This window comes from Brachyistius frenatus, unplaced genomic scaffold (assembly GCF_029030835.1).
Source record: "Brachyistius frenatus isolate BFR_SWC_R1_liver_20210118 unplaced genomic scaffold, ASM2903083v1 Contig_37, whole genome shotgun sequence".
Classification (NCBI taxonomy): domain Eukaryota; kingdom Metazoa; phylum Chordata; class Actinopteri; family Embiotocidae; genus Brachyistius; species Brachyistius frenatus.
This window is the reverse complement of record NW_027210636.1, coordinates 1,872,620-1,897,993: the sequence shown is the minus strand read 5'-3', so window position 1 is coordinate 1,897,993 and position 25,374 is coordinate 1,872,620. Positions and strand designations below refer to the sequence as shown.

At 44.2% G+C, this 25,374-nt stretch overlaps 1 protein-coding gene across 4 annotated transcripts; it reads left to right on the top strand.

The window, feature by feature from the left end:
* The first annotated feature begins 392 nt into the window (after window positions 1-392).
* On the top strand, window positions 393-23,717 carry LOC138622645 (BICD family-like cargo adapter 1). Of its 4 annotated transcripts, none has more exons than XM_069701557.1 (12): window positions 393-1,274; window positions 2,496-2,711; window positions 9,276-9,392; window positions 10,702-10,713; window positions 11,858-12,004; window positions 12,177-12,356; window positions 12,474-12,692; window positions 13,426-13,569; window positions 15,232-15,362; window positions 16,283-16,403; window positions 17,546-17,622; window positions 18,772-18,848. In XM_069701557.1, exons 1-11 carry the CDS (start codon window positions 882-884, stop codon window positions 17,618-17,620), a joined length of 1,755 nt encoding a protein of 584 aa, XP_069557658.1. In that variant the 5' UTR covers window positions 393-881; the 3' UTR covers window positions 17,621-17,622; window positions 18,772-18,848. The 4 variants fall into 4 exon arrangements, 3 of the variants coding, with proteins under 3 accessions (XP_069557658.1, XP_069557656.1, XP_069557657.1); XR_011311024.1 differs by having other exon boundaries at window positions 394-1,274; window positions 17,495-17,622; window positions 18,772-18,795; XM_069701555.1 differs by lacking the exon at window positions 17,546-17,622 and having other exon boundaries at window positions 18,772-23,717.
* Window positions 23,718-25,374: the final 1,657 nt, after the last annotated feature.

Below are 25,374 nucleotides of genomic sequence, written 5' to 3'. Positions count from 1 at the left end.
GTAACTGTAACTGATTACAACTACATTTATTTTGTAGTTTAATTCGCCTGCAGGTAACTATTTACATCAAATGTGCAAATTAATGTACATTTAATTACGTGTAACATCTGACTAATCCCCCAACAGAAGTCTTAATATTTAAAACCAGGCACTTTTATCTCATTTGTTTTCAGGGGTTGGTCTTGCGTCACCATTTTCGTGCATCACTTAAAGCAACCGTCTGTTCCCGTTTTATATCTTCACGTGCTCGTTTTACTGGATGGCACAGATGTTGTGTGAGCAGCACCAAAATATGGCGCTATCATCTTCAGCCAATGGGCTGACCGTTTGTAACAGGTTTGAGCTCGGCGTCACTACCGTGGCGGGAACGCGCATGCAAGAACGGGAACGAGGCAAGAACGGAGGCGTCGGGACCGCGCACATCATGTTTTGGCTGGCAAGCGCCTCCGGTGTAACAGGCTGATCATTATGGGGGATCCAGGACCCCGAGACGGGACGGACCCTGACCGACCGACGGCCTCCAAGAGCTCATCGAGTCGGTTTATACCGGGGTAAAAAAAAAAAAAAAAAAAAACAAAAAAATATTCAGCGCGTCCGGTGACAAACAGCCAGTCAGCGAGCTGCAGAGGAGGCGGCTCTTGCTGTGGATTCAATCAGAGCCGGAGCCGCGGCTTGCTGGGTTAACGAGGAGAGGACGTGAGGAAACTGGGAAGGCAGCACTTTACAGTCTTAGCTGGATCCAGCTCGGGATTGCGACGATAATGGATGAATTGTCGATTACCAGCCGGTCCGGTCAGCCCAAACCAATCGGAGCAGGGTGGGTTCATCCGGAGTGAAATCGGTCGCCTCCTATTTGTCGGCTTCTCCTCCGCCGGGCGGCGATGTCCGCTTTCTGCCTCGACCTGCAGACGTCTGCCGCCGTTTCAGCACCACTGGAGCTGGACAGCGACTGCATGGAGCCCCGGGCCGGCCCCGCCGCTCAGGAGCCCGGCGGCTTCCAGGGTCACCCGCTGCGGCACGCCGGCTCCGGAGGCCTCGGCATGGCCTTGGAGGAGGAACTGGCCATGCTCGCCGGGGAGCGGGGAGGCGAGGAGGAGCTGTCGGACCTAGAGGCGCCTGCGGTGGGGCACAACGCGGACTTGTTGTCGCTCTACCGCCAAAAGGAAAAGGACTTGGTTTTAGCTGCTAAACTCGGCAAAGCGTTGCTGGAGAGAAACCAAGACTTGACCAAGCAATACGAGAAAATGCACAAAGATCTCAACGAGAAATTAGAGGTAAACTAAGAAAAGAAATATCATGTGCTTTAGTTTTTAAATGCCCTGCCCAAGTTTCTTTCTGGTTTCTCCTCAAAATATCATAATCCGATGATCATGTTTGGGCCTGCGCGATGTAAACAAACTCGAGGGGATCACAACCAATGCTGGCTGTTCGAGCTGCCTACTGAACGTGCTGAAAGTTGATCAAAGTTGCACACAGAGTGACTTATTTCTCACACCGTGTTTACGGTGAAGGGTGGACAGCTGAGCTTTTTTTTATTCTTGTTGTTTTTCAAAATGCTTCAACACAAGCCAACACGTGGCCTCAGAAAATAAAAATAAAAAATAAAGCACAAAGACTAATCCTGTGGCTGTTCAAGGCCTTTACTGTATCTACTGTACATCTGTTCCAGCCCGTTTGATCCATATTCATCCTCACGCTTGCAGCTCAGAGGAAATAAGCCGCCTCTTAATATCAAACACTCCTTATAACCGATGCTGCCAGCCGGGATCCTATTTAACTGTTGTTGTTGTTGTTTTTTTTGTGGTCTTGTTATGATGGCTCTTTGATCCTTCTGTTTGTGAGGGCCATTCATCCAGAGGTGAAAATAGCGGCCACGCAAATGCCAGCTGCTTCAGCCCTCGGACTTAACCACCACCTCAACAACAACAACAACAAAAACAACAACAACAACAACAACCCCCCCCCCTAGCTGAGCTCTGGCAGCCGCTGGTGGTGCAGTGCATCTGTCCACCCATTCATTCCTATCTAGGAAGCAGCCTATTATCTGAGCTGTCACTCCAGGAAGATCGGTTCGCTTCTAAAGATCACTGTTACGTCCTCACGGCGCACTAAACCGGTGGTTTAATTTTTAAGGCTGTCGTCAACGATCACTTTCTGGCACTTTTTATGTTTCTTTTTTTACTGCAACTTTAGTGTCTGCTTTATGATGAAAAATGATTGTTTTCTTGTTCATTTTAAAAGGTTTAAACAGTTACGCAGTCAACTGTAAAATTAGAAATAAGTCTCATAAAGGTAATAAAAAAAAATTAAAAAAAAATTGAGGAAGAGCAACCTGAGCCGTCACAAAACCTTTACCATCAATCCAACGAGTCTGTTGACGGACCGGCATCTTGGTGACACCCTTGATAGTTTCATTTGTAATTATGCTCAAAGCAACTGAATATGATTTTAATCACACCAACTCTCTCTCTCTATCTCCCTCCATGCACACGCAGCACTTGGAGCAAGAGAAGCATGAGTTGCGGCGGCGTCTGGAGAGTCGAGAGGGCGAGTGGGAGGGCCGCGTGGCCGAGCTGGAGACGGACGTCCAGCAGCTGCAGGGAGAGCTGGAGCGCCACCAGGTCCAGCTGAGGGAGGCCGACAGGGACAAGACCAAGGCCATCAGCGAGCTCTCCGAACAGAACCACAGGCTGCTCGAGCAACTCACTAGGGTGAGGAGCGGCGCCGTGTGACCGTGTGCGCGCTTGAGATGTTACTGCTTCGGGCCGGCCGAGGCCAATCTGCAAGGAAAATTTAATTAGTCATTATGTCACGTGGTCTTAATGCTGCTTTAAACGCCCTTCCACTGTAACAGAAACATATCTAAGGGAAATGCCAGTGTGTGTGTGTGTGTGTGTGTGTGTGTGTGTGTGTGTGTGTGTGTGTGTGTGTGTGTGTGTGTGTGTGTGTGCGTGTGTGTGCGTGTGTGTGTACAGTATGCGTTTCTGCCTGGCCTGGCCTCGGGGCCACTCAGTCCAATTCCAGTTTGCCTGGCCGGGTTGACATAAAGTACTCAGCCAAGTGAGGATTCATCACCCCTCCGGGCCGATCCGTTCAACCTGTCCCTCGCCAACTTCACCTGAATTCTGCTAACTCATCACTATAACAGCGGAGCTTCTGGGTGTTTTTTATATTGAATAATTTAGAACAATTGGACTGCACACTTATGCAATAGCACTCTGCATATTGACAGGTAATTTGAGTGCAGTTATTATGACTAGATCGGCTCTCAGGAGATAATCTGACGAAAACTTCAATTCAAATCAATTTTTATTTTAATCATGTAGCGCCACATCACAACGCAGGTTATTTCGAGGGATTTAACACAGTAAAGTTCATACAACAGAACTTTACAGCGTTATACAGAGGAACCCAACAATTCCCCCGTAAGCTAGGAGGAAAAAAAACTCCCTTTTAACAGGAAGAAACCTCCGACAGAGGGAAGGAAGGAAGGAAAAACTCCCTTTTAACAGGAAGAAACCTCCGACAGAGGGAAGAAAGGAAGGAAAAACTCCCTTTTAACAGGAAGAAACCTCCGACAGAGGGAAGGAAGGAAGGAAAAACTCCCTTTTAACAAGAAGAGACTTCCGACGGAAGGAAGGAAGGAAGGAAGGAAGGAAAAACTCCCTTTTAACAAGAAGAAACCTCAGACGGCAGGAAGGAAGGAAGGAAGGAAGGAAAAACTCCCTTTTAACAGGAAGAAACCTCCGACAGAGGGAAGGAAGGAAGGAAGGAAGGAAAAAAGGAAGGAAGGAAGGAAGGAAGGAAGGAAGGAAGGAGGGAAGGAAGGAAAAACTCTCTTTTAACAAGAAGAAACCTCCAACAGAAGGAAGGAAGGAAGGAAGGAAGGAAGGAAGGAAGGAAGGAAGGAAGGAAGGAAGGAAGGAAGGAAGGAAGGAAGGAAGGAAAAACTCCCTTTTAACAAGAAGAAACCTCCTACAGAAGCAGACAGAAGGCTGAAGGCTGAAAAGAAATTGACAGCAGGTGGACAGCGATAGAGCTGAGAGTGCTAACGCTCGTAGCTGCAGCCGATTAATCCTTTGTAAGGAGCTCAGCACAACACCTCAATCTGCTCAATCAACATCAAATCAATGACACGAAATCCAGACAGAGCGGCAACTTCAATCATGACCGCTCTGCGAACAAATATACCTTTTATAGATCAAATATAGCCAATAATATTGCTTTATTGAATGCGACAGTGTTCTTTATTGGGTTTTTTTTGTGGCTTCGCTTTCCACTTCTTCATAAACCGTGTGGCTGAGCAGCATCATCGCTAACAGCTGTTACGTCCGAGGGATGAGCTTACTGTGTCGTGCTTTCTTGCATGTCAGGGCATAAAACACCTGTAGGACCAGTGGAGCAGCTGCAAACGGAGGCATCGCCTCACTGACTGATGTCTATGTAGTCTGGCAGCTGGTCCCATGTCAGGACACCCCCACCCCACCTCCCGCCGCCGCAACCCCCACACCCCTACCTCAGGTTGCTCTGATAACCCAGTCAGCAGGGAGAGAATGCGATCTGCTGCCAGGCAGCCATACGCTCCTCAGAGAGGAGGAGGAGGAGGAGGAGGAGGAAGGAGGAGGAGGAGGAGGAGGAGGAGGCGGCGGCTCTTTGTGGCTCTCTTCTTCATCTTCCATCAGATTTTAAAATCAGCCCTCCTTTGCCCCCGACAACGTCATCACATCGCCATCACGGACCCGTTCAGTCCCTGTGGGTTGCAAAAAAAAAAAAAAAAAAAAAAAAAAAAAGCAGGCACTTAGCATAATTAAACTGCATTTTAATTGAATTGAAACGCGGGTGTCGGGGATCTATACAGATACTCCCTGAAAGTGGTCTGTATTGTGCGGGGGGGGGGGGGGCAGCATATCTTGTGGTCTTTGTGACTCAGTGAAATTCACGAGAGCTAATTGACTGCATCGATCCAGATGTCATGATTCAGTGCGTTGGGCAGACTGAGGGAGACCTGCTGGGTAATAGAATAAATGAGGTCAGCCACAGTACACACACACACACACACACACACACACACACACACACACACACACACACACACACACACACTCGTTTCTTTTTCTTTCTTTTTTTTATTTCATTGGTGAAATAGTCGAATCTATTGAGGACCAGGCCGCTGATTGATGTCGTTGTTTACATTAACGCACAAACAACGAGGAGCAGATAAAAAAAATTAAAAAAAGGTTTAACCGGTTTGTAGCACAGAAAGATTAGCTGTGTTTGATTAAAGAGGCCAAAATCTGACTTATTAGTAAACAAAAACACATTTTAATTCATTAAAGATAAAAAAAAATCTATGAATATATCTTGAAATGAATAGAAAATAAAATCACAATGAAAGAATAATGAAACGACAGGACCAAAAAAAGAAGGACATTTTTTTACATAAATGCAGAGCTATAGACAATTAGAAATAAAATTGCTCAACGATGCATTTATTTGTTTTTTTTTTCATGTTTAGCTACTCGATAATGTATTTCTTTATTAAAAAGATTTAAACCATAGGTCTATTATAAAAAAAAATGTTTTGAATCAGTTTGAACTTTTCCTTTATTTAGTTTATTTCAATATTTAATGATTTCCGCATTTTTATTTGTGTCTTCCTGGATAACATAAGTTAGTTTTTATCTCGGGTAAAGAACTTCCAGTTTTTAAAAGTAAACTTTTCAGCCAAAGATTAAGATAATAAAAAAACAACTGAGGGGTCAGTTCCCTGACGGAGTCTTCTATTGGCTGCAGCGGGACGACCTTGAGGAGGCAGGGCACCTCACAGGAAGTGATGTAAGTCGCCGGGTAAAATACGGCGCTGAGGGGATTAGCTGTAATCCGCGCTAATAGTCTTGCCATATGCATTTAATCGGGAACCCGAGCGACTCCGATCCATACTCTACTTAATTAATAACAGCAGGTAACTCAGATATTTGGTAAAGAAGATAAAAAACTAAACAAAAAAACAAAAAAAACATCTCCAGCTCTGTTGTAACGTCTTATCCTGGGCCGACACAAATAACCCCCCTGTGGTGATTCTTCTGTTGGCTTACTGTGTGTGTGTGTGTGTTCCAATAGCGGGGGATAAAACTATACATCCTACTCAATACGGTCGGAGAAAATAGGTTCCCATCGATCCGGGAGGTGTGCGAGTGTCATGACAGCCAATCTCCTCGGGCCTAATCCGATCAGAGCCGACCAGCAGAAGGAAGGGGACCTTTTCTGTAATTACATTACCGCACATGCTGGAGAGAAGAAAAAGGGCTGAGGTTTGCACCGACTCCTGCAGCAAGTGTGCACATGGCTTTTTATTGGTCATTTCCACCTCCCCTCGAACCTGTAGGATAAACACTTCATCAAACGCTGGCAGCCGCCTGCAGTGACTCATTCGAGTTGTTTATCCGAGGCTGTAATTCGACCATTTCTTTTTTTTTTTTTTTTTTTTTTGGCCTGTCGTTTACGCTGATTTAACAAACCAGTGTAAAGTGAATATTTTTCAATGACTAAAGCAGGAAAGATCTGGCATCCTATGTTTTGTGTGTGTGTGTGTGTGTGTGTGTGTGTGTGTGTGTGTGTGTGTGTGTGTGTGTGTGTGTGTGTGGCCTTAAAAGGTAAACATTAGACTCCGTTTCACTCCTCCGTTGAACACATAAAACGTCTGCTTCCCATCAGCCCGAGGTGTTTGCTCTCACACTGACACCTTGCAGGATTTTGTTACGCAACCGTTTGAACTGTGTGTGTGTGTGTGTGTGTGTGTGTGTGTGTGTGTGTGTGTGTGTGTGTGTGGGGGGGGGGAGGGACTAGACGAGGCAGAGCGCTCTCGGTGTGAAAAGTGACTAAGGAAAATACCAGAAGCACGCCAGCCACTTTCTCCGCGGTTGCTATGACAACAGAGTGACATGAAAATGAAGAAAAAAAAAAGTCCATGTGTCGTTACCATGGGGATGGGCTTTTTCAAAGCGCCACAAGGATACGGAGAGTCTGGCGGCGGCCGGGGTCGCGCAACCGACGACCCACAATGCACCTCTCTCTCTCTCTCTCTCTCTCTCTCTCTCTCTCTCTCTCTCTCTCTCTCTCTCAGCCTGCAACAGGAAGGGATGTGGAGTTTTTGACCCTCCTCCTCCTCCTCCTCCTCCTCCTCCTCCTCCTCCTAGAAAGTAAATGTACAGGACTTGCTGTAATGTCAGAGTAAAGAGACTTTAAAGAACCACGTCCCTCTGCTCAGCCCTACTTTTGATGCCCTGGATTCAGGCCGCAGAGGTCTGATTTTTTTAATTTAGTTTGTCCTCTCGTGCCGATAATGCCTGATCTGGGATCCGAGGACTTTTACGTCGCAGACTAAGCGACTATCAACGAGCCCGCGGTCGAAATCTGTGGGTTTTTTTCGGACACGGTTTTCAGCCCGTCAGCTGGTCGGGGGCCGGTGGGTCAGATGTCACGTTTGCCTCGGTGACCCGCCGTGAACCGCACATCTGTTCACAAACACAAACACACATCTGGCCACTCTCACTGAAGTTGCAGGCGTGAGCTCATCGTGATACGAAACAGTGACTTCAGGCCAGAAAAAGAAATGGCAAATAATTCTGAGAATTTGCTCAACGTTGGGTTTCACATCTGCTCCTCTCCTGGAGGGTCGGGTAATTTTAGGTTGTTTTTAATATATCTAGCGAGTACGCGTCACTTCCTTTCACAGTCTTCTTAATGTTTTCTAGGTTACAGCACAGTAGTGATAACGGACAGCAACTAGCCTCCTCTACTTTTCCTCTGACGGTTCTTGTTTACATGCGGCAGAAATAATCCCTTAATCGTTGCTTTTCCAGACTATATTTTATATTTACGCTCTAGAAGCTCACACGTTCCTCCCGTGTGAGAAACGATCAGCGCTTCCACTCCAAGTTAAAAGTCAAATCCCCTGATTTTCACTGACTGTAAAGCTGAAAACTCCCTGACCTATAATGAACAGGAAAACAGAGCTGCCGTTTCGCTGAGCAGACAAGAAACAGACACATTATTTGTATCGCCATCAGCCTGCAAGCTCACAGGCGTTTTCAGGGCAAGAGGTTTCTCCCATTAACCGTACTGCATAATTATGATCACACACACAAGGTGTGTACAAAAAAAAAAAAAACTCAGTCTCCCATATTTGATAAATCTAGATTTCGCTTTTTTCTGTCGTCTATTTTTATTCTTTGAAGTCATCATTTTGTGGTCGAAAACTCTTGAAATTGACATTTTCCTGCATGTTTGCTTTGCTAAGCAGCAACAAGAAAAAGGCGTCATATCTTTACTGAAGTGTTGGCCACTTGTTGAGGAACGGAAAAGGGGATAAAACCACTCAGTGGGAAACACGTAAGTGTTACAGCATTATACAGAGGAACCCAACAATTCAACAAAAAACGTCTCCCCCCCTCCTCCCTAGACGACCACACGCTGCTACATGCAGACAGACGTGAGCTGAAGTGGACTTAATGCAGCCACACAACCAGCTGTTGAGCCCGCTCAAGATTTACAAAAAAAAAAAAAAAAAGCTGCAGCGGCGCCACCTAGAGGCTGAAATTCATATCGACGACTTTCACTCGGCGATTGAAAAACAAATCAGAAGAAAATCAGGATAATTTGAAGTCAAATTAATGCGTTTTTTTTTTTTTTTTATTAAGTAAGAATCGAGCGCTTTTTTAGGAATTTGCTGTTGCCATGGCGATGATGCTGATGCCAACGGCAGCTTCCCCGACTGCAGCTTTGCGCTAATGGTGCTCCGTGCGGCCCGATCCCACCTGTTCAATAAGCTCCAGGGAGTCCGCTGCCTCGTCCAACACGCCGAGCAGATCGATTCTTTTATGAGGCTTTTTACCCGAAAGGTAAAAAAAAAAAAAAAAAATGCTTTCATTTTTTTTTTTTTTTTGGAGGATCAGAGCTTATCAAAGGCCCCATTTAACAGGAGCAGACTGTGCAGGGCTGATTTACACCGTGTCAGCTGTGTTTTTCACGTGCGTTATGTTTGCTATCAGACGCCAGATGAGTCACCGCTCGGAGGGCAGCAGACGAAAAGATGTGAGCTTTCCAATTTAACGTACCGGGATGATGAAACACTTTTTAATAATGCACGGCGAAAAGAAATGCAGCAATTAAAAATGGGGAACTTCACCGATTCCTTTCAACGGAGACATTTCTTTTTCAAAGTAAAAGCGGATTAAATGAATGTTCCTGTTCTTGTGTGTCTCTCCTGTGTCCAGGCTGCAGAGGTGGAGAGGCAGCTGTCCACTCAGGTCCATTCGTTACGGGACGACTTCAGGGAGAAGAGCATGTCTACGAGCCAGCACATGACACGACTAGAGACTCTACAGGCTGAGGTCAGAGCCGCCACCCCCCCCCCCACACACACCTCCCCCTCCACTAACCTGTACCACACATCTTTTTTTTATTTTACGCTTTTAAGTACAGTTGTACAATTTTAAGAGTGCACGCAGCTTTGAGAGATCTCCTACTAAAAAAGATCAACATCAATCCGAAGACAGAAAAGCTCAGGTGATCTGAAAGAAGAAAAAACAAAACGTGTTCGTCCTCCTACAAGTGAAAAGTTTGATTTATTTTCAATAAAACGCAGCGCTGCTTGATTCAGGAACGCGGAGGACCGTGGCTGGTGTTACTTCGTCTTATATGACCGGGAGGTTCTGGGAACTTTTGCTAGAAAAACTTTAGCGAGATCAGAGGGGACCAAATTCTGTCCAATGAAGGGCCAAAAAAAATAGATATTTATGTTATCCATCCATCCATTATCTATATCCGCTTTATCCTGAACAGGGTCGGGGGAAGGGGGCGGAGCCTATCCCAGCTCACTTTTGGGCGGAGGCGGGCTACACCCCGGACTGGTCGTCAGTCCATCACGGGGGATATTTGTTATATTAAATTCAAATGTATTATAATTTACGGAAAACTATCATTATAAATCTAAATGAACATTTGACCAATAATACAAAAATAAATTTAAAAAAAAGTCTCATCTTTTTGTTGTTTTGTTTTGTCCGAGTTCCGTTCTCCCTCCGGCAGGACGAACGAGGATGTCTCTGAAGGAGACTCGTCACAGATACACCGCATCAGCGTTTACGTTGCGCGGCCGATATACAAAAAAAAAAAACCCAACTTGTTTTACCGAAACATAATGCAGGAAAAAGATGCTTGGGAGTGAATTAGAAAAAAAATGTCTACCTGGTTCAATATAGTTCATTGTAATTATTAAATTCAGTGTGCTGATGTCAGCGTGGACAATAAACTGTAAAATATATTACCTATCTTTGTCATGAAGGTCAAAGGTGTTTAATGATCACATTTGAGGGACCGTTGTAAAAACGTCTGAAAGAATATTAACTAATATATCAAATTTTATCTTTTCATTGGCCTTAAAAAAAAAAAAAATAACAAAGAAACGGTATGAGTTGGGTTCTGCTTTAAAGGGCCGGTGCGTTGTTCTCATTATTTGATAAGTGAAAAAAAAAAAAAAAATCGTACGTTAGTGTTCACATTTCACTCTCCGGTCCTAAAACACGGTGTTTTATTCCGTCCGTGGGAGTTCTCTCAAACTGGATCTTTTCTTCTTCTGCTGTGATCTTAATCTTTACGTCTCTCTCCTCACCCATCCCTTCCTTCTCGGGTTCGGAGCAGCAAGGGCTAGAAGTGAGTGCTCCCCTCCACCTCCCACCTCCCACCTCCCTCCCCACACACACACACCCTCACGCCGTCTATCGGCCGGGCCAGCACGCTGCATGTGACGCCTTGTAAACAAACAGAAACAAGGATTGCACCATTTTCATCTCCCGTCACCTCACGTGACCTCGTTTTTAGGATTTCTTTTTTCCACAACGACTTTAATAATCGAACGGAATAAAAAGCCAAAGAAGGGAATTCGTTCCCTCACATCCTGAATGCCATCCCCGCCGGAGAGAAAACACCCAGACTGCAGAGCCTTGCGCTATAATTGGGAGAAAAGGCTCCTGCTCTATATTTAGCCGAGGTACTGCAACGTCTGGGTGCTCCCACTTCTCAAACGCTTTGGCTTTTTTTTTTTTTTTTTTCTCCCTCTCTCTCTCTCCATGACATGTGCTGATGACTAAAGGCTTTTCGGCCTATTTGTGTGACATATACATATATATATATATATATGTATGCCAACATGGGTGAAGTAGATTTTATTCTGGTATGGTGATGAAAACAACTGATTTCACGCTCCTGCGCTGTGAAGTAGGTTACCAGATGTAGGTCAGGAGCAGTGAGATGGATAGGAAAGAAAAAAAAAAAAAATTAACCGATGTTTGTTGAATGGGGGAGGGGGGGGGAGCTGGGAGGGGAAGCTGCACCATCAGGGATGGGATGGGATGGGGATGGGGATGGGGGGAGGGGGGGAGGACAACCCAACAGGAACATGTTGTGTTGCAGCGGCTCTGGCCTTCTCCTTGAAGGCCGTCACACAGCCGCTATCAGGCTTTTAAGTATCACCCAAAACATTCCTGGAGACGAGGGTGGCAGCGAAACTCCTCCGTCCCTGCTAGGCAACAAACATTCTTCAGGCCAGTGGGAGTGCTTTTTTTTTTTTTTTTTTTTTTTTAATTTAATCTTGTGTAAGAGCCCACAGCGTGCCTCCCAGTGAGAAACAAAAAGATTGGAGCCTTTTAATCAGGTCCATACAGCTGCATCATCCGGTTGGTTGTTGTTGTTGTTGTGTTGGTTTTTTTGTTGTTTTTGTTTTGCCTGCCGTCCACCGGGAAATCTAAATCGGGCTTTCTGGGACTTAACGCTTTTTTTTTGTTGTTGAACACGTTAGATTAAGATGCTGTCGGAGAGGAAGATGGAGCTGGAGCGCCGGGTGCACGTCATGCTGGAGGAGAACCAGCTGCTGCAGAACACGGTGGACGACCTGCGGGAGAGGACGCTGGTGCTGGAGAAGCAGAGTCACGAGAAGGACCTTCAGGTACGGGACACACGGCCGATCCGAGCTCTGAAGCCGTGTTGGTGGACATCGGCTCGGCCTCTCAGACCTCGGAAAAAGTTCTTTGATTATTATTATTATTATTATTATATATTTTTTTTTTAGCAGCGTTGAGAGTCCCCCGGTTTTCAACTCGCTCTCTCTTGCGTCCCAGTTGCGGCAGAACCAGCTGGAGCTCCAGGAGGTGCAGGTGTCCCACCGGCATCTGACCGCCAGGTTGGAGGAGCTGACGGAGGAGAACAGCCTCCACACGTTCACCCCGCATCCGTCCAGCCTGCTGTGCGAGATCGAGCAGAGCATGGAGCAGGAGGAGCAGGAGCAGGAGAGGGAGCAGGTACGGGACGTCCGCGGACCCGGAAAGGAATTGATTCAATCACCCGAAGGAGGCGAGTCGGTCGGTCACTGACGTGTAAAGTTGCGTCTGTATTTTTTTGGTTTTTTTTTTCTTCAGCTGCGTCTCCAGCTGTGGGAGGCGTACTGCGAAGTCCGCTCGCTCTGCTCTCACCTGCGGGGGAACGACGTCACCGACTCGGCGCTGTCCACCGACTCCTCCATGGACGAGTCCTCGGAGACGTCCTCCGCCAAGGATGTGCCTACCGGGAGCCTCCACACCGGCCTGCTGGAGCTGCGGAGGCTCACGCAGAACCTGCTGGACGGCAACGAGTCCACGGTGAGTCCACGGTAACTAACGGCAACGCGGGACAAAAAGCTGGGAGGGAGTTCTTGTGATTTAAGAGAAGAACAAAGTGCTCAGTGTTTATTATAGCGGAGGAAGAAGAAGAGGAGGGACCCACTTATTTGGGTTTCTTTTTGAAGAAAGAAAGAGGAAATGATAAAGCCGGGGCCTCCGTTTCTGTCCGCATGAAGCTTGTTGGAATGAAATGGAGAGTTATTCTGTGTTAGTGGGCTTTTCTCGGTTCGACCACTTATTTCCAAGCGTTCCCTGCAGTTAATCCAAAATTGTTATAATAGAGACACGGTGACCTTAATCGCGGAGTTAAAGCAGCATCTGACCTGAGGTCAGACTGGACCCGAGCTGCCCTCCTGCAGCCGCCTGAACCCTCAAGATTAAAACCAAGTGGGACAGACAGACAGACCGGAGTCGGCCACTTGTCTCTGGACACTTTGCGTGACGTTTAAGTCGGACGAAAAGACAAGCGTGTTTACCTCGTGGGTCGCACGTGTTCCCTTCCAGGGACCTTTGTTTACCTGATCCTCTCTAGGAAACACCTCAGTTTGACGGGACGGAGCCTCCGGGGGACGAAATCTGAGCGACCGGCGGCGCCGTCTGCTGCCAGTGAAGCGTGTTTGTTGAAGTGGTTTGTTGTGTTTGTTGAAGTGGTTTGTTGAAGTGGTTTGTTGTGTTTGTTGAAGTGGTTTGTTGTTGTGTCGGTGTTGAAAAGGGCTCGAGGCGCAGCGACGAGGAGGCTCTGGAGGAGCAGGTGAGGAAGCTGGGAGACGAGCTGAGGGAAGTCAGGGAGCTGTACGACGCCGAGCAGGACAAGACGCGCAGCGGGGAAGGGGAGCTGCTGCAGCTACACAACCAGGTAACACACAGCTACACAACCAAGGTAACACACAGGTACACAACCAGGTAACACACAACTACACAACCAGGTAACACACAGCTACACAACCAGGTAACACACAGCTACACAACCATGGTAACACACAGCTACACAACCAGGTAACACACAACTACACAACCAACAGCTACACAACCAGGTAACACACAACTACACAACCAGGTAACACACAGCTACACAACCAGGTAACACACAACTACACAACCAAGGTAACACACAGCTACACAACCAGGTAACACACAACTACACAACCAAGGTAACACACAGCTACACAACCAAGGTAACACACAGCTACACAACCAGGTAACACACAACTACACAACCAGGTAACACACAGCTACACAACCAGGTAACACACAGCTACACAACCAAGGTAACACACAGCTACACAACCAAGGTAACACACAGCTACACAACCAGGTAACACACAGGTACACAACCAGGTAACACACAGCTACACAACCAGGTAACACACAGCTACACAACCAGGTAACACACAACTACACAGCCAGGTAACACACAACTACACAACCAAGGTAACACACAGGTACACAGCCAGGTAACACACAGCTACACAACCAGGTAACACACAACTACACAACCAAGGTAACACACAGGTACACAGCCAGGTAACACACAACTACACAGCCAAGGTAACACACAACTACACAGCCAAGGTAACACACAACTACACAGCCAAGGTAACACACAGGTACACAACCAGGTAACACACAGCTACACAACCAGGTAACACACAACTACACAACCAAGGTAACACACAGCTACACAACCATGGTAACACACAGCTACACAACCAGGTAACACACAGCTACACAACCAGGTAACACACAGGTACACAACCAGGTAACACACAGCTACACAACCAAGGTAACACACAGCTACACAACCAAGGTAACACACAACTACACAACCAGGTAACACACAACTACACAACCAGGTAACACACAGGTACACAACCAGGTAACACACAACTACACAACCAGGTAACACACAGCTGCACATAAAATGAATGTCAGACGAAGGGAAAAATCGCATGCTGTTGAATTTAAGCCGATGTGCTACAAAATATGTGAAGAGCATCAGATCGTTATTGTTCAGGTGAAAGAAGGTCACTCAGCAGGTTCGGGTGGAGCTCAGCTATGTGAATAAACGTTACCGAACACGAGTAGCTCTCGGGCACTTACATTTGGTCCAAGTAGCTCTCGGATGAAAGAACAAACAGCTGGGAGACGCCCGATTTCAGGAGACGCTCGCGTCTCGGAGTAACACTTCTACGACCCGCTGCGGGTCCATTCGGTCCCGTTGCCATGGCGAGTTGGGCGCATTTTATCTGCAATGTAGGACATCGCTTCAACCCCGTTTCCTCTCTGCCAGGACGGCTCAGTCTCTCCTGTGGTTTTGAAATGCCATCTTTCATAGTTTTACCCAAAACAAGGCCGGCGCGCGCGCGCACGCACACACACACACACACACACACACACACACACACACACACACACACACACACACACACACACACACACACACACGTGTCGCTTCATCTTCCCTTTAACTGGGTCGACTTCCCCCCCCCCCCCGCTCCTTTTTTCGTGTGACCTGCAGATGGCGCTGCTCTCCGTGGAGATGTGCTCGCTTCGAGAGGACAACGAGCGAATAAGGACGATGGCCGAAGTGCGAGAACCCAGCGAGCAGCTCCAGAGCGCGATCCGAGACCGAGACGACGCCATCGCCAAGTAGGGTCACGCCACCGACGGCGATAATAATAACCCAGTTCGATCTGTTCGATAAAAACGCAGGTTTTCCGTAATAAATAAACGAGTCGTATAAAGGACTAATTCCGCCCTATAACAAAGTAAACCAATAATAATAAGTTGACTCGGTTATTTGCCGACATTATTGAATACGGTGACTTTAAAGAAGTCTTAAAGGGTCTTAAAACAAACCCTCGGATTAGTCCAACTTTTGGAAAAAAATGGGGGTGAAAAGTAAAATTACAACCCAAACTTTGGAGAAAAACAAGAAGCTCTTCAGTTTACAGAACGGTTTCGATCTCCTGAATTTACTGTTTGCACACAAACTTTTTTCTTAAACTCACTTGTTTTTTTTTTTTTACCAAAGTGATTTTTCCACAAAGATTTTAGCCGTTTGCAACCTTCCTGTCTTTTATAAATATATTGCCATGTTCATTAAATTCAAGCCTCAAAAACTAGTTTGTTCTGGGTTTTTTTTTGTGTGTTTTTTTTTTTAAGTTGACGTTTTCACTCGTTGCAGGAAAAGCACAAGTGAAAGAAAGTTTGTTAACGCCGGCTCGACGACCTCGTGTGTCGACGGGACGGTGGAACGAGGCTCATCTGAATGGAACGCGGGCGTCGTTTTATCTTATCAGTGACACTCGTGCTTTTCCTGCTACGAAACACCACAGATTAAAAACAAAAATTAAAAAAAAAAAAAAAAAAAAAACACGTCTCCTCTGTAAATTTGCTGCTTATCGGTTCCAGCACACGAGACGATTAAAACTAGTTTCCAGTCTTTATGCTAAGCTAAGCACCTCGTGGCTGTGGCTTCGTACAGGCACGAGAGCGGTATTGACATTTTTTGGAGTTTTCTATTTTGGCCTCTGACGTTGAGTTTCTCCGTCCGCGTGTCATTGCAGGAAGAAAGCGGTGGAAATGGAGCTGGCTAAATGTAAAATAGACATCATGTCTCTGAACAGCCAGCTGCTGGACGCCATCCAGCAGAAGCTCAACCTGTCGCAGCAGCTGGAGGCTTGGCAGGTGGGTTCAAGTGTACAAGCGACGTAATGGTTCCTTTTTTCTTCTTCTTTTTTTAACGTGTTTTGTAAACGACTGCTGACAAAGTTTGTCACGTAAATATGGACGTTACGTAAATGAGGTCTGAGTGAATTGTGGAAAGCCGACTATTTAAAAAAAAAAACATATTTAAGAATGAAATGACACTAACTGCTAGAACAGTTTTTCCCGCTGTCCCCCCCTCCCCCCTCCCCCCCGTAACTTGCGTTTGGTGTCATTTTTAACTTAAAAGCTGCTAACAGAAACTCTGCAAACTATCTAAACCAGTGGTTCTCAACTGGTGGGTTGTGGCCCTGAAAGTTGTCCGTGGATGTGCGAATGAGAATTTTTTTTTTTAAATTTGGACTTCAAAACTTTTATTTTGAAGTCAACAGAATTTCTGCTGCTGGCCTTTTATTTTGAAGGGACGTACATTTCTTATGACACAGCTGTTGTTACGGCAACGATGACCAAAACCTAACAGTCACCGTAGCAGCTGGATCTAATTTGTGCATTTGTGAACAATCTCGGATTCAAGAATTTTTTTTTAATTTCATACAATTTAATTTAGATTCCTGAAACTTGATGACCGTACGCTTTTCAAATAAGTTTAAACTGATGACGTCCCTATAATTCAAAAATAAATCTACCTTGTCATTTTTTGGGGGGTTTTAAGCCCCAGCTGCAATTATCTTGCACTTTTTTTTGTTTGTTTGTTGATTTAATGTTTTTTTTTTTAAAGCCGCGCGTGAAAGTTATTGTGTATTAGTGCGCTATTTTGTTTTGAGTTTTTTGCGACATAAATTTGTGTTGCAACTTAAATGACCGATAAAAAATTGCGGGTCCTGAAACGAGGCCGGTTGAGAACCGCTGCACTAAAAAAAAAAAAAAAACCATTCAATTAACTGCTGAGGGTGTGTGACAGTGTCTCGTTTGTGATGTGAAAGGACACTGTGTGTGTGTGTGTGTGTGTGTGTGTGTGTGTGCGTGTGTGTGTGTGTGTGTGTGTGCGCATGTCTCCCCTCCCTCGTCCGTAACAAGCAGCTCTTTCCTCTCTCTTCTCCTCCCGCCCACAGTTTGCCTCCTCAGGGCTCTTTACTGTTTGGCTCTTGTGGTTTCTGATCTAGTGGCCTTTCTCAGCTTCCGTACCACCCTTTCACCCCCGTGGTACCCCCCCTCCCCCAAACCCCCTCCTGCCTTAGAGGTGAGCCCGAGCCGTGCCGTGCCGTTTTCACCCCGACTAAGCCATGCCGAGCCATTCCATGCCACGGTTAAACTTTACTCAGGAGAAAGAAGAAAAAAAAAAAACGCCCATCTCAGCTTTTTTCTTGTTTTGAAACCATAAACCAGCACTGAGAACCATCGAACACCTCCAACCCTCCTCTTCATGCACACTTTATTCTGTTGTTGTTGTTGTTGTTGTTTTTTAAAGGGGGGGGGGACTCATCCACTGGTCAGCTTACCTGCTGAGAGACGAGTACATTTTTTATTTTTTATTTTGGATGTCACTGAAATTCAACAAACATAAAATACTGTTGTTGTTGTTTTTATTTTTATTTTAATTTGACATCACAATAAGTGTCCAACTTTATTCAGCAGCATGTCAGAGCCCTCTGGTGGCTCAACAACTACTGACAACAAAACGCGGCAAACGTATTTCATCTTTTAAATCAAAGTATTTGGTGAAAGTTAGAAACAGAACTTCCTGCTTTCGAACAGTAAAACTCGAATTAACGAGACGTGACGGCAGCTCTCATCTTTACTAGTTTTTTTTTTTGTTTTTTTTAATCACTAAGTAATTTTACCTGCTCAGGACTCCAAAAAATTATAGAATCAGAGAGGGAAAAAAAAAAAATACATATTGGCTCACAACAAAATATACCACGAATAGATATGGCTTATTTTACCTTAAAAAAAAAAAAAAAAGTTGGGAATCGTGATTTTTTTTTTGGATTCGTTTTCAGCTTTCACCATCAAAGAGGTTCGGTTCTGCGGTCTCTTCTTATATAACGTGTATTATGGTAATTCAGAGCAGTAGATGATTTCTAAAGTCATATTTAAGGCTGGGGTACCAACCACACAAAGCGCCGGCAAAAAAAAAAAAAAAAAAGCATCCGAACTGGGCTGCATGTCATTTATGATTGATTTATTGATATTGAATCAATCATTGTAATCAATATCGAACAAGGTAACTCGATCAGTGGGTCCAACCCCCCTCCCTCCCTCGCCCCCCCGCGACTCACATCCCATCCCTCCTCTCTTGTTGTGACATTTCCACTACCTGCCGTTTCGCTCATTCTCTCCCCAACACCCCCCTCCCTCCCCAACCAACCCCCGTCTTCTTGGCTTCCAGGACGATATGCACAGAGTGATTGACCAGCAGCTGATGGACAAGCACCAGGACGAGTGGCGCTCTACCTCCCTGTCGGGGCCGAGGGCCCACGGGGGCCAGTCCTCGAGGCGAGCTCACCGCATCGCCGACCGGGACAAGAGACTTTTCTCTTTTTTCAAAAAGAACTGAGCCCGACCCGAACCGGACCGGACGCCCTCCGCTCCCCTCCCCCTCCCCCGCGCGCAGCAGACAGACAAGAGAGACAGACGAGGGTGACGGAGGGTGTGACATCACAGCACAGGGGGGTAAACAACGCAGCCAAAGACGGGCAGTGGCGCACACTGAGGTTTGTGGGCGGGGCGGGTGGGAGGGGGGGGTGTCATTTTGCACTTTATCTGTCCCATTACTCTTCTCCTTGCTGATTTAACTGGTGACTGCTGACCACGAGCGAAGTTATACGAGCAGGTACTCCCCCCCCCCCCCCCCCAGAGGCTTTTGGCTTCAACCTCCCCCCCCCCTTCCCCCTTCCCTCTCATAGAAAGCTATCGGTCTTAAGAAAGCATGAACAGGGTCACAAAGTTTACCTCCAAAGAGGAAGGTTTCCTTGCAGTGCCTACAACCGTCTCTACTATCCCACTGCCAACCGTGTAGAGAAGGCAACACTATGTACAAACTCCTCCTACTGTATGCATCTCTAGTTTATCAGGCCAAGGAGTGCGGGGAGAGACAGGGACGCGGCAGGATCACGATAATAGACGGACAGGGGACGGGGGGGACGGGGGGGACGACCGTCCTCCGGGTTTACGGAGCAGCGATGCTGCAGTCCACCCGTGTGATCTCTCAGGTTTATTCACTTGTTCAGAGGAACACAGCGTCACGTGTCAGGACCGTAGCGTATGCAAATCATATAAAAGAAAAAGTTTATTTACTTGTTAACATTGTCACGTGCCTGACATTTATTTTTCCGTCAGACACTTATGCACATTTTTTTTTTTAATTGCCGAGTCATCCAGCGTCCCACAAACTTTGGTAAATATAATGGCAGATTGTAGACATACTCCTTGTACATAATTATAATAATGTATTACAGTGAGAGAGTATTGTATGGTGAGACACAATTTCACAAGACGAAATTGTTTTTTTTCCCCTCGATATAAAGGGTAATATTAAAAATCTCTCAGTGTTATCAAATTAAGTTATGAAAGATTCGGATAGCCAAGACTGTCCTGAAAAAAACAAGATCAAGCCTGAGTGGTTTGCCCCGATAATGACCGAGTTATGAGCTTCAAATCGGAGGGAGTTGGAAATAGCCGAAATTTCCTATAAATTCGGGGACGTGTATTTGACGCGTAAAAGCTGCATTAATCAATATATATTTTTTTATAAATTGTGGGTCAAATAACTATGTTTGATGTGAATGGGATTGCTTATAGTTAAACCTAAAGAGAATTATCACCCGACTCTGCAGCTCTTCTTGAGCCCTGTGGAGCGTTTTAGCCTTTTTAAGCAAGTTGTTTTGGATGCGACTTTACTGTGAATATTTTCCTTAAAAATGTGTTTTGGGCCTGAAATACGACCTTAAATTACTGCTAATGTTGTAATGCTGCGCCTGCTGGATGTATGAACATGAACCTGTAACGCTAACAACATTAAAAAAGTCTCTTAATTAATTTACAGCTAGTTCCAAAAAATAAACAATTAGTGCAGCTTTAAAAAAAAAAAAATCAACAAAGTAGCAGAAGCATCTTTGAGCCGAACAAAGGCTGGATCCTACATTTCCCATAATGCAACAGACACTATTTTCACATATTTCACAACCCAGGTTGCTGCAGTTTTTGTTATAAATTTTTAGTTTCCTAGCCCACGTTTCGATAACCCCGACGATGTCATCAGGGTTACAGTATATTGAATTATATTATAGTATAGTATATTATATTAATACATAATAAAATAAAGATGAATCTTGAGCAGGAGAAAAAGAATCCTTAAACAAAGTGAATGTAATAAAAACAAAAAAAAAAGCACTTTTCCGTTGTGTTGTGAACTCTGACATCTGAATAAACCGTCGGGGGGCTGCAGTCGTTGACGCCATCTGTCCAGGTGGTATTATTTTTCTACCGTTTGCGTTAAATATATTGAACATATTTATCACATTTTTTTGAAGATTAAAAGGCACCGTCCAACATCGTCCCTCCCCCCCCCCATGATGTCAATCATCCTAGTTGACCAAAAGTTTAAAAAAAAAAAAAAAACTAAAAAAAAAACGTTTACATCCGCTTGAGATGGAGGCGGGACCACCGTGGGACGCTCGTCGACTCACGAATGACCACGTCAAGAGTTCATATAGTTTAAAAAGGCGCGTGAAGTGTGCAGAAGCAAACACGTGACTTCCTTCCGCAGCGGGTCGACAAAAAAAAGGTCTACCTCCATTCTCATTGCTTCGGTACTTCAAGGTCACTTTGATTTCTCAGCTGTCGGGCTTCCATTTTGGGCAACATATCTGTGACTCCATCGGTAAAAACAACGATAACAACAACAACAACAACAACAACAAAAGCGGTACGTGTTGACCTGAAATCTCCGAGCGTGAATGACTTTTCCCGGTGTGGCGCGCCGGTGCGTCTCGTTTGTCTTTCTGTGTTTTGAACGTCACGTCTAATGCAGCTGTGCAAACCTATGCAGATGTCTTCGTGTCATCTCAGCTGGTTGTTGGGAAGGATCAACCCAAAGAATGATTTTTACAAAAAAAAAATGATTAAAAAAAAGTCGAATAGGTTTGGATTAAACTGATATATTTATAAGAAAAAAAAATGCATACCTTTTGAATGAAAATCTTTTTGTAGAAAGAAATATTCCTGTATGATGTTATTTGTAGTTGTTTTTTTTCCCCCCATTATCACTTGTGTGTATTTTGTTTTTTTTCCATGCAGTGGAGCTGGTGAGAGATATTCCCGAGTACTACTAATATCCATTCAAATTATTCACCAATTTAATGCGCAGTTTCCTGGAAAAAAAAACAACCTAAGAAGCCAAATGAATGTCAGTTAAAATGTTGGTGCCAGATCGGATCACCCGGAGGGGCCCACAGTGATTGGTTGTTCACCTGTCAATCAACTAGTCCTTAACCCCATCCCTACTACAACATGACAACCAATCGGAGGCAGGGCGTCCCTCCCGCCGATCCAATCTATCACCACCTGTCAGGTATCAATACAGGAGTGTCCCATAAATAAATAGATTGGTCCGGTTGACAGTTCATGACACCACTTTCTGATGAGTCACCCTTTTGTAAATGGTTTATAAAATGGAATTAAATAGCTTGATTGCAGGTTAATTTGTTTACCAATGCTTATGTGGATTAGTTATAAGCCGTTAATTAGAACATCATTTTGGGGCGGCCGAGCTGCGGAAAATCTCCCTGCAGCGGCTGCTGAGTCATCGGTAAAGTCATTAAAAGAACAGTTCAACATATTCTGACTGAAGATCAGGTCTCACTCTCATATCTGCGCGTTTAAACCAGCAGCCGGTTCGCTCGGCTTCGCAAAAGAGTGGAAACGGGGAGCGAACAGATCCGACAGCTCCAACATCTGCCCACCAGCATCTTCAAATCTCACCTCGGTGTTGTCTCTTTGTTTCTTTAATAGTCAAACTGAAGGCTTCTGGAGCTGTTTATTCCCAGTTTTCAGTGTTGGTGCTGAGCAAAGCTGACTGGCAGCTGCTGGTAGCCTCGTATCTATCACACGGACATGAGAGCGGGATGAGAAAGTCACTAAATATATTTAGTAAAATGTTGAACTAAATAAATGGTATTAAACAGGGTGGATTCACTTTTTTAATGAGCTAAAAACAGAAGTTAGTAAGTCATCTGTGATTATCAATGTTAATAACACAATAAGTTTTGGAGTTATTGCAACAGATGAAGACTATTTGTGTTACTGAACTTAAAAAAAAAAAAAAACAGCCTGAGAGATTTTGGAAACGCCAAATATGTTTGTATTATTTTTCTATTGCACTTTTATTTAACCAGGAAGTCATCACACATATTTTTCATAATAAATGTCCTTGAAAAAAAAAATATTGATAGAGAACCAAGATAAGACGGGTATAACTCCAAAAACAGGCCACAAAATCAGATGTGTTTTCTTCCCAAAATCAACTTAAAATGGCAAATTAAATTGACCTAACAACAGCTGACATATCAGAACTCGTAAAGTAGTCACAATAAACAAAACTACTTTATACCACCAGCAGCCAGAAGACAAGAGTCCAGTCTCTGCAGCGGTGGCTTGAATTCACAAAGAGCCAAGCTGACGCTTTATTAACCATTAATAGAGCGATTTAAAAGCTCTGCATAAAAGGGTCTCTTCTTAGAAAGTTCTTTGCCTGCTCTGTCTGAAAGGACGTGATCTGAAACTCTGACAGAAAGACAGGGACACTTTTATTTCTGCCGCCGGGTGGATTGAAAAAAATAAAATAAAAAGGCACTCCTGTCATAACCAGACTTTTTTTTTAAATTTCTGTCACATATTCTGGTTCTGTCAACACTTATATCCAAAACTGCTGGTTTATGTTTTTTTTTTTTTTTCTTGCATTGTTTCTCTGACGCTGTAACTGATTCATTTTCCAAGTGAAAGCTTTTTAAATTTTTTTTTTTTTTTTTAAACATTGTCTTTTTGTGGTAAACATCCCGATGCTGCCGCCGTGGCTCGAGTGTGTGTGTGTGTGTGTGTGTGTGTGTGTGTGTGTGTGTGTGTGCGTCTGTTGCTCGTCTCTTCTTCTTTTTTTTTTAATTCAGCGCTTTCGTTGGGCTCATTGTGCTCCGTGCGAGCGCTTCCATTCACCAGACAAACACTGTTTCACTTCACACACAAAAAAAATGCTTCAAACTATTCAAAATATTTACCATGCAATTTTTCTTAGGATTTTTCTTTTTGTTTTTTTTGTACGAATAAATACTTTGAAATTTGCTCGTCTCTCCCCTGACTGGCTTTCTTTTTCTATCTGTGTTCAAATCTACGTTCCCCAGAGTTTAATGCTTCCCCCCCCCCCCCAATTTAAATGGAAATCAAATCGAACCTTTTGATACGGTCAGAAATACTTGGGAAAATAGTCGGGCTTTAATAAAACCGACGACGTGATTCGACATGGAACGTATGGTGGTAAAAAACTAAACTGTGCTCAGCTGAATAAAGACAAAAAAAAAAATGTCTTTGAAAGAGGTCATTACTTCAGTGTTAATACTCACCTTAACAGGAGAATGTCGCGTGAACAGGTGCTCTGAAGCTGCAGCTGTCGCTCATCGGCCTTCACTGTTAGCTCAAAACACCTGAGCCCGCCTTTCCGGGTCCATTTTTACCCGCGTAAACGGACCGACGTAACGCGGTCGTAAAGCGGAACGTAATGTCGTAAAAAAAACAAAAAAAAACAACAACAAACAGTTGCTTTCTAGTCTGGACAGAAACGTGTGACCTCATTCTCCATGAGGCATTTGGCCGGAACAGTCTTGACTGTTTATAAAAGGTTGAAGTAGATATTTTATCCCAAAAAAATAAACGTACTGCTTTTTATTGTGGGATTTATGCTGTATTAGTGAATAATTTGGGACTTTTTATGGCTTCTACAAATCAACATCTATAAATATTAAAATAAAAATGCTTTCTGGTATATGGAGCGTGGCTTTTAGAAAAGCATTTACAAGGAAATGTCTTAAGCCAACAGCCCGATTCAAAGTAGTTGGCATGATATCATTTATGAATTTTCAAACAATCAAAACAGTCGCTTTCTCCTTGAAGTTTTAGGAAAATACATTTGAGGCCATTTGGGAGAAGTTAAAAATGCATCCACCCTAAAATTACATATTTATTTAAGCATATAAATATAAATGTATTTATTATTCTCTCAATTTAAAAAAAAAAAAAATTCGAATTACACTGTAAAAAGTTGAAAAGATGCAGTACTGTGTGAATTTGAAGATGGCTCTAAAAGGTTTTAAGTATTGTGTGAATACAAATGAAGAGAATATGTTTGACCAAATATTTCAAGCCTTTCAAACAGCCCATGATTAAATATGAAATACTTCCACATGTGGTCAAAGCACAATAGAAAAGTCAAAAAATTTCATCTAAAGAGTGTTTGTTGTTAATTGCCATTTTTCCACTGCAGAAAGTAAAAAAAAATTTGTAAAATGAACAGTGGAACCAAACAATAAAGATTTGACAATTTGCTGTGAGAAGTCTGTTTCACTTAAGTAAATATAACAAAAAGAAATATTCAAATGCTACCCAGCAGTACCGACAATGTAAAACCACCATATTACTAATAATTTGTAGAAAATGTTTCGTTTATTTGCTCCGCTTTAACTGCGATTGTTTTTTTGTTTTTTTTTAAACCTGTCGCCGCTTACGGTAAAAAAAAAAAAGTGAACATGATCATAAATCAAACCCGAAACCAAAGTCAGACGGAGCTTTCCCAAAAGACCAGTTGCACACGTCCTCTCATATAATTTTTATTCACAGAAAAAGCCACAAATAAAAAGACACAGGTTTTCAAAATGAAAGTTTGGGCCGAGCCTCAAATCACTTGACGGAATGAGATCGGTCATTATGCGTCAAATATTTATTACTT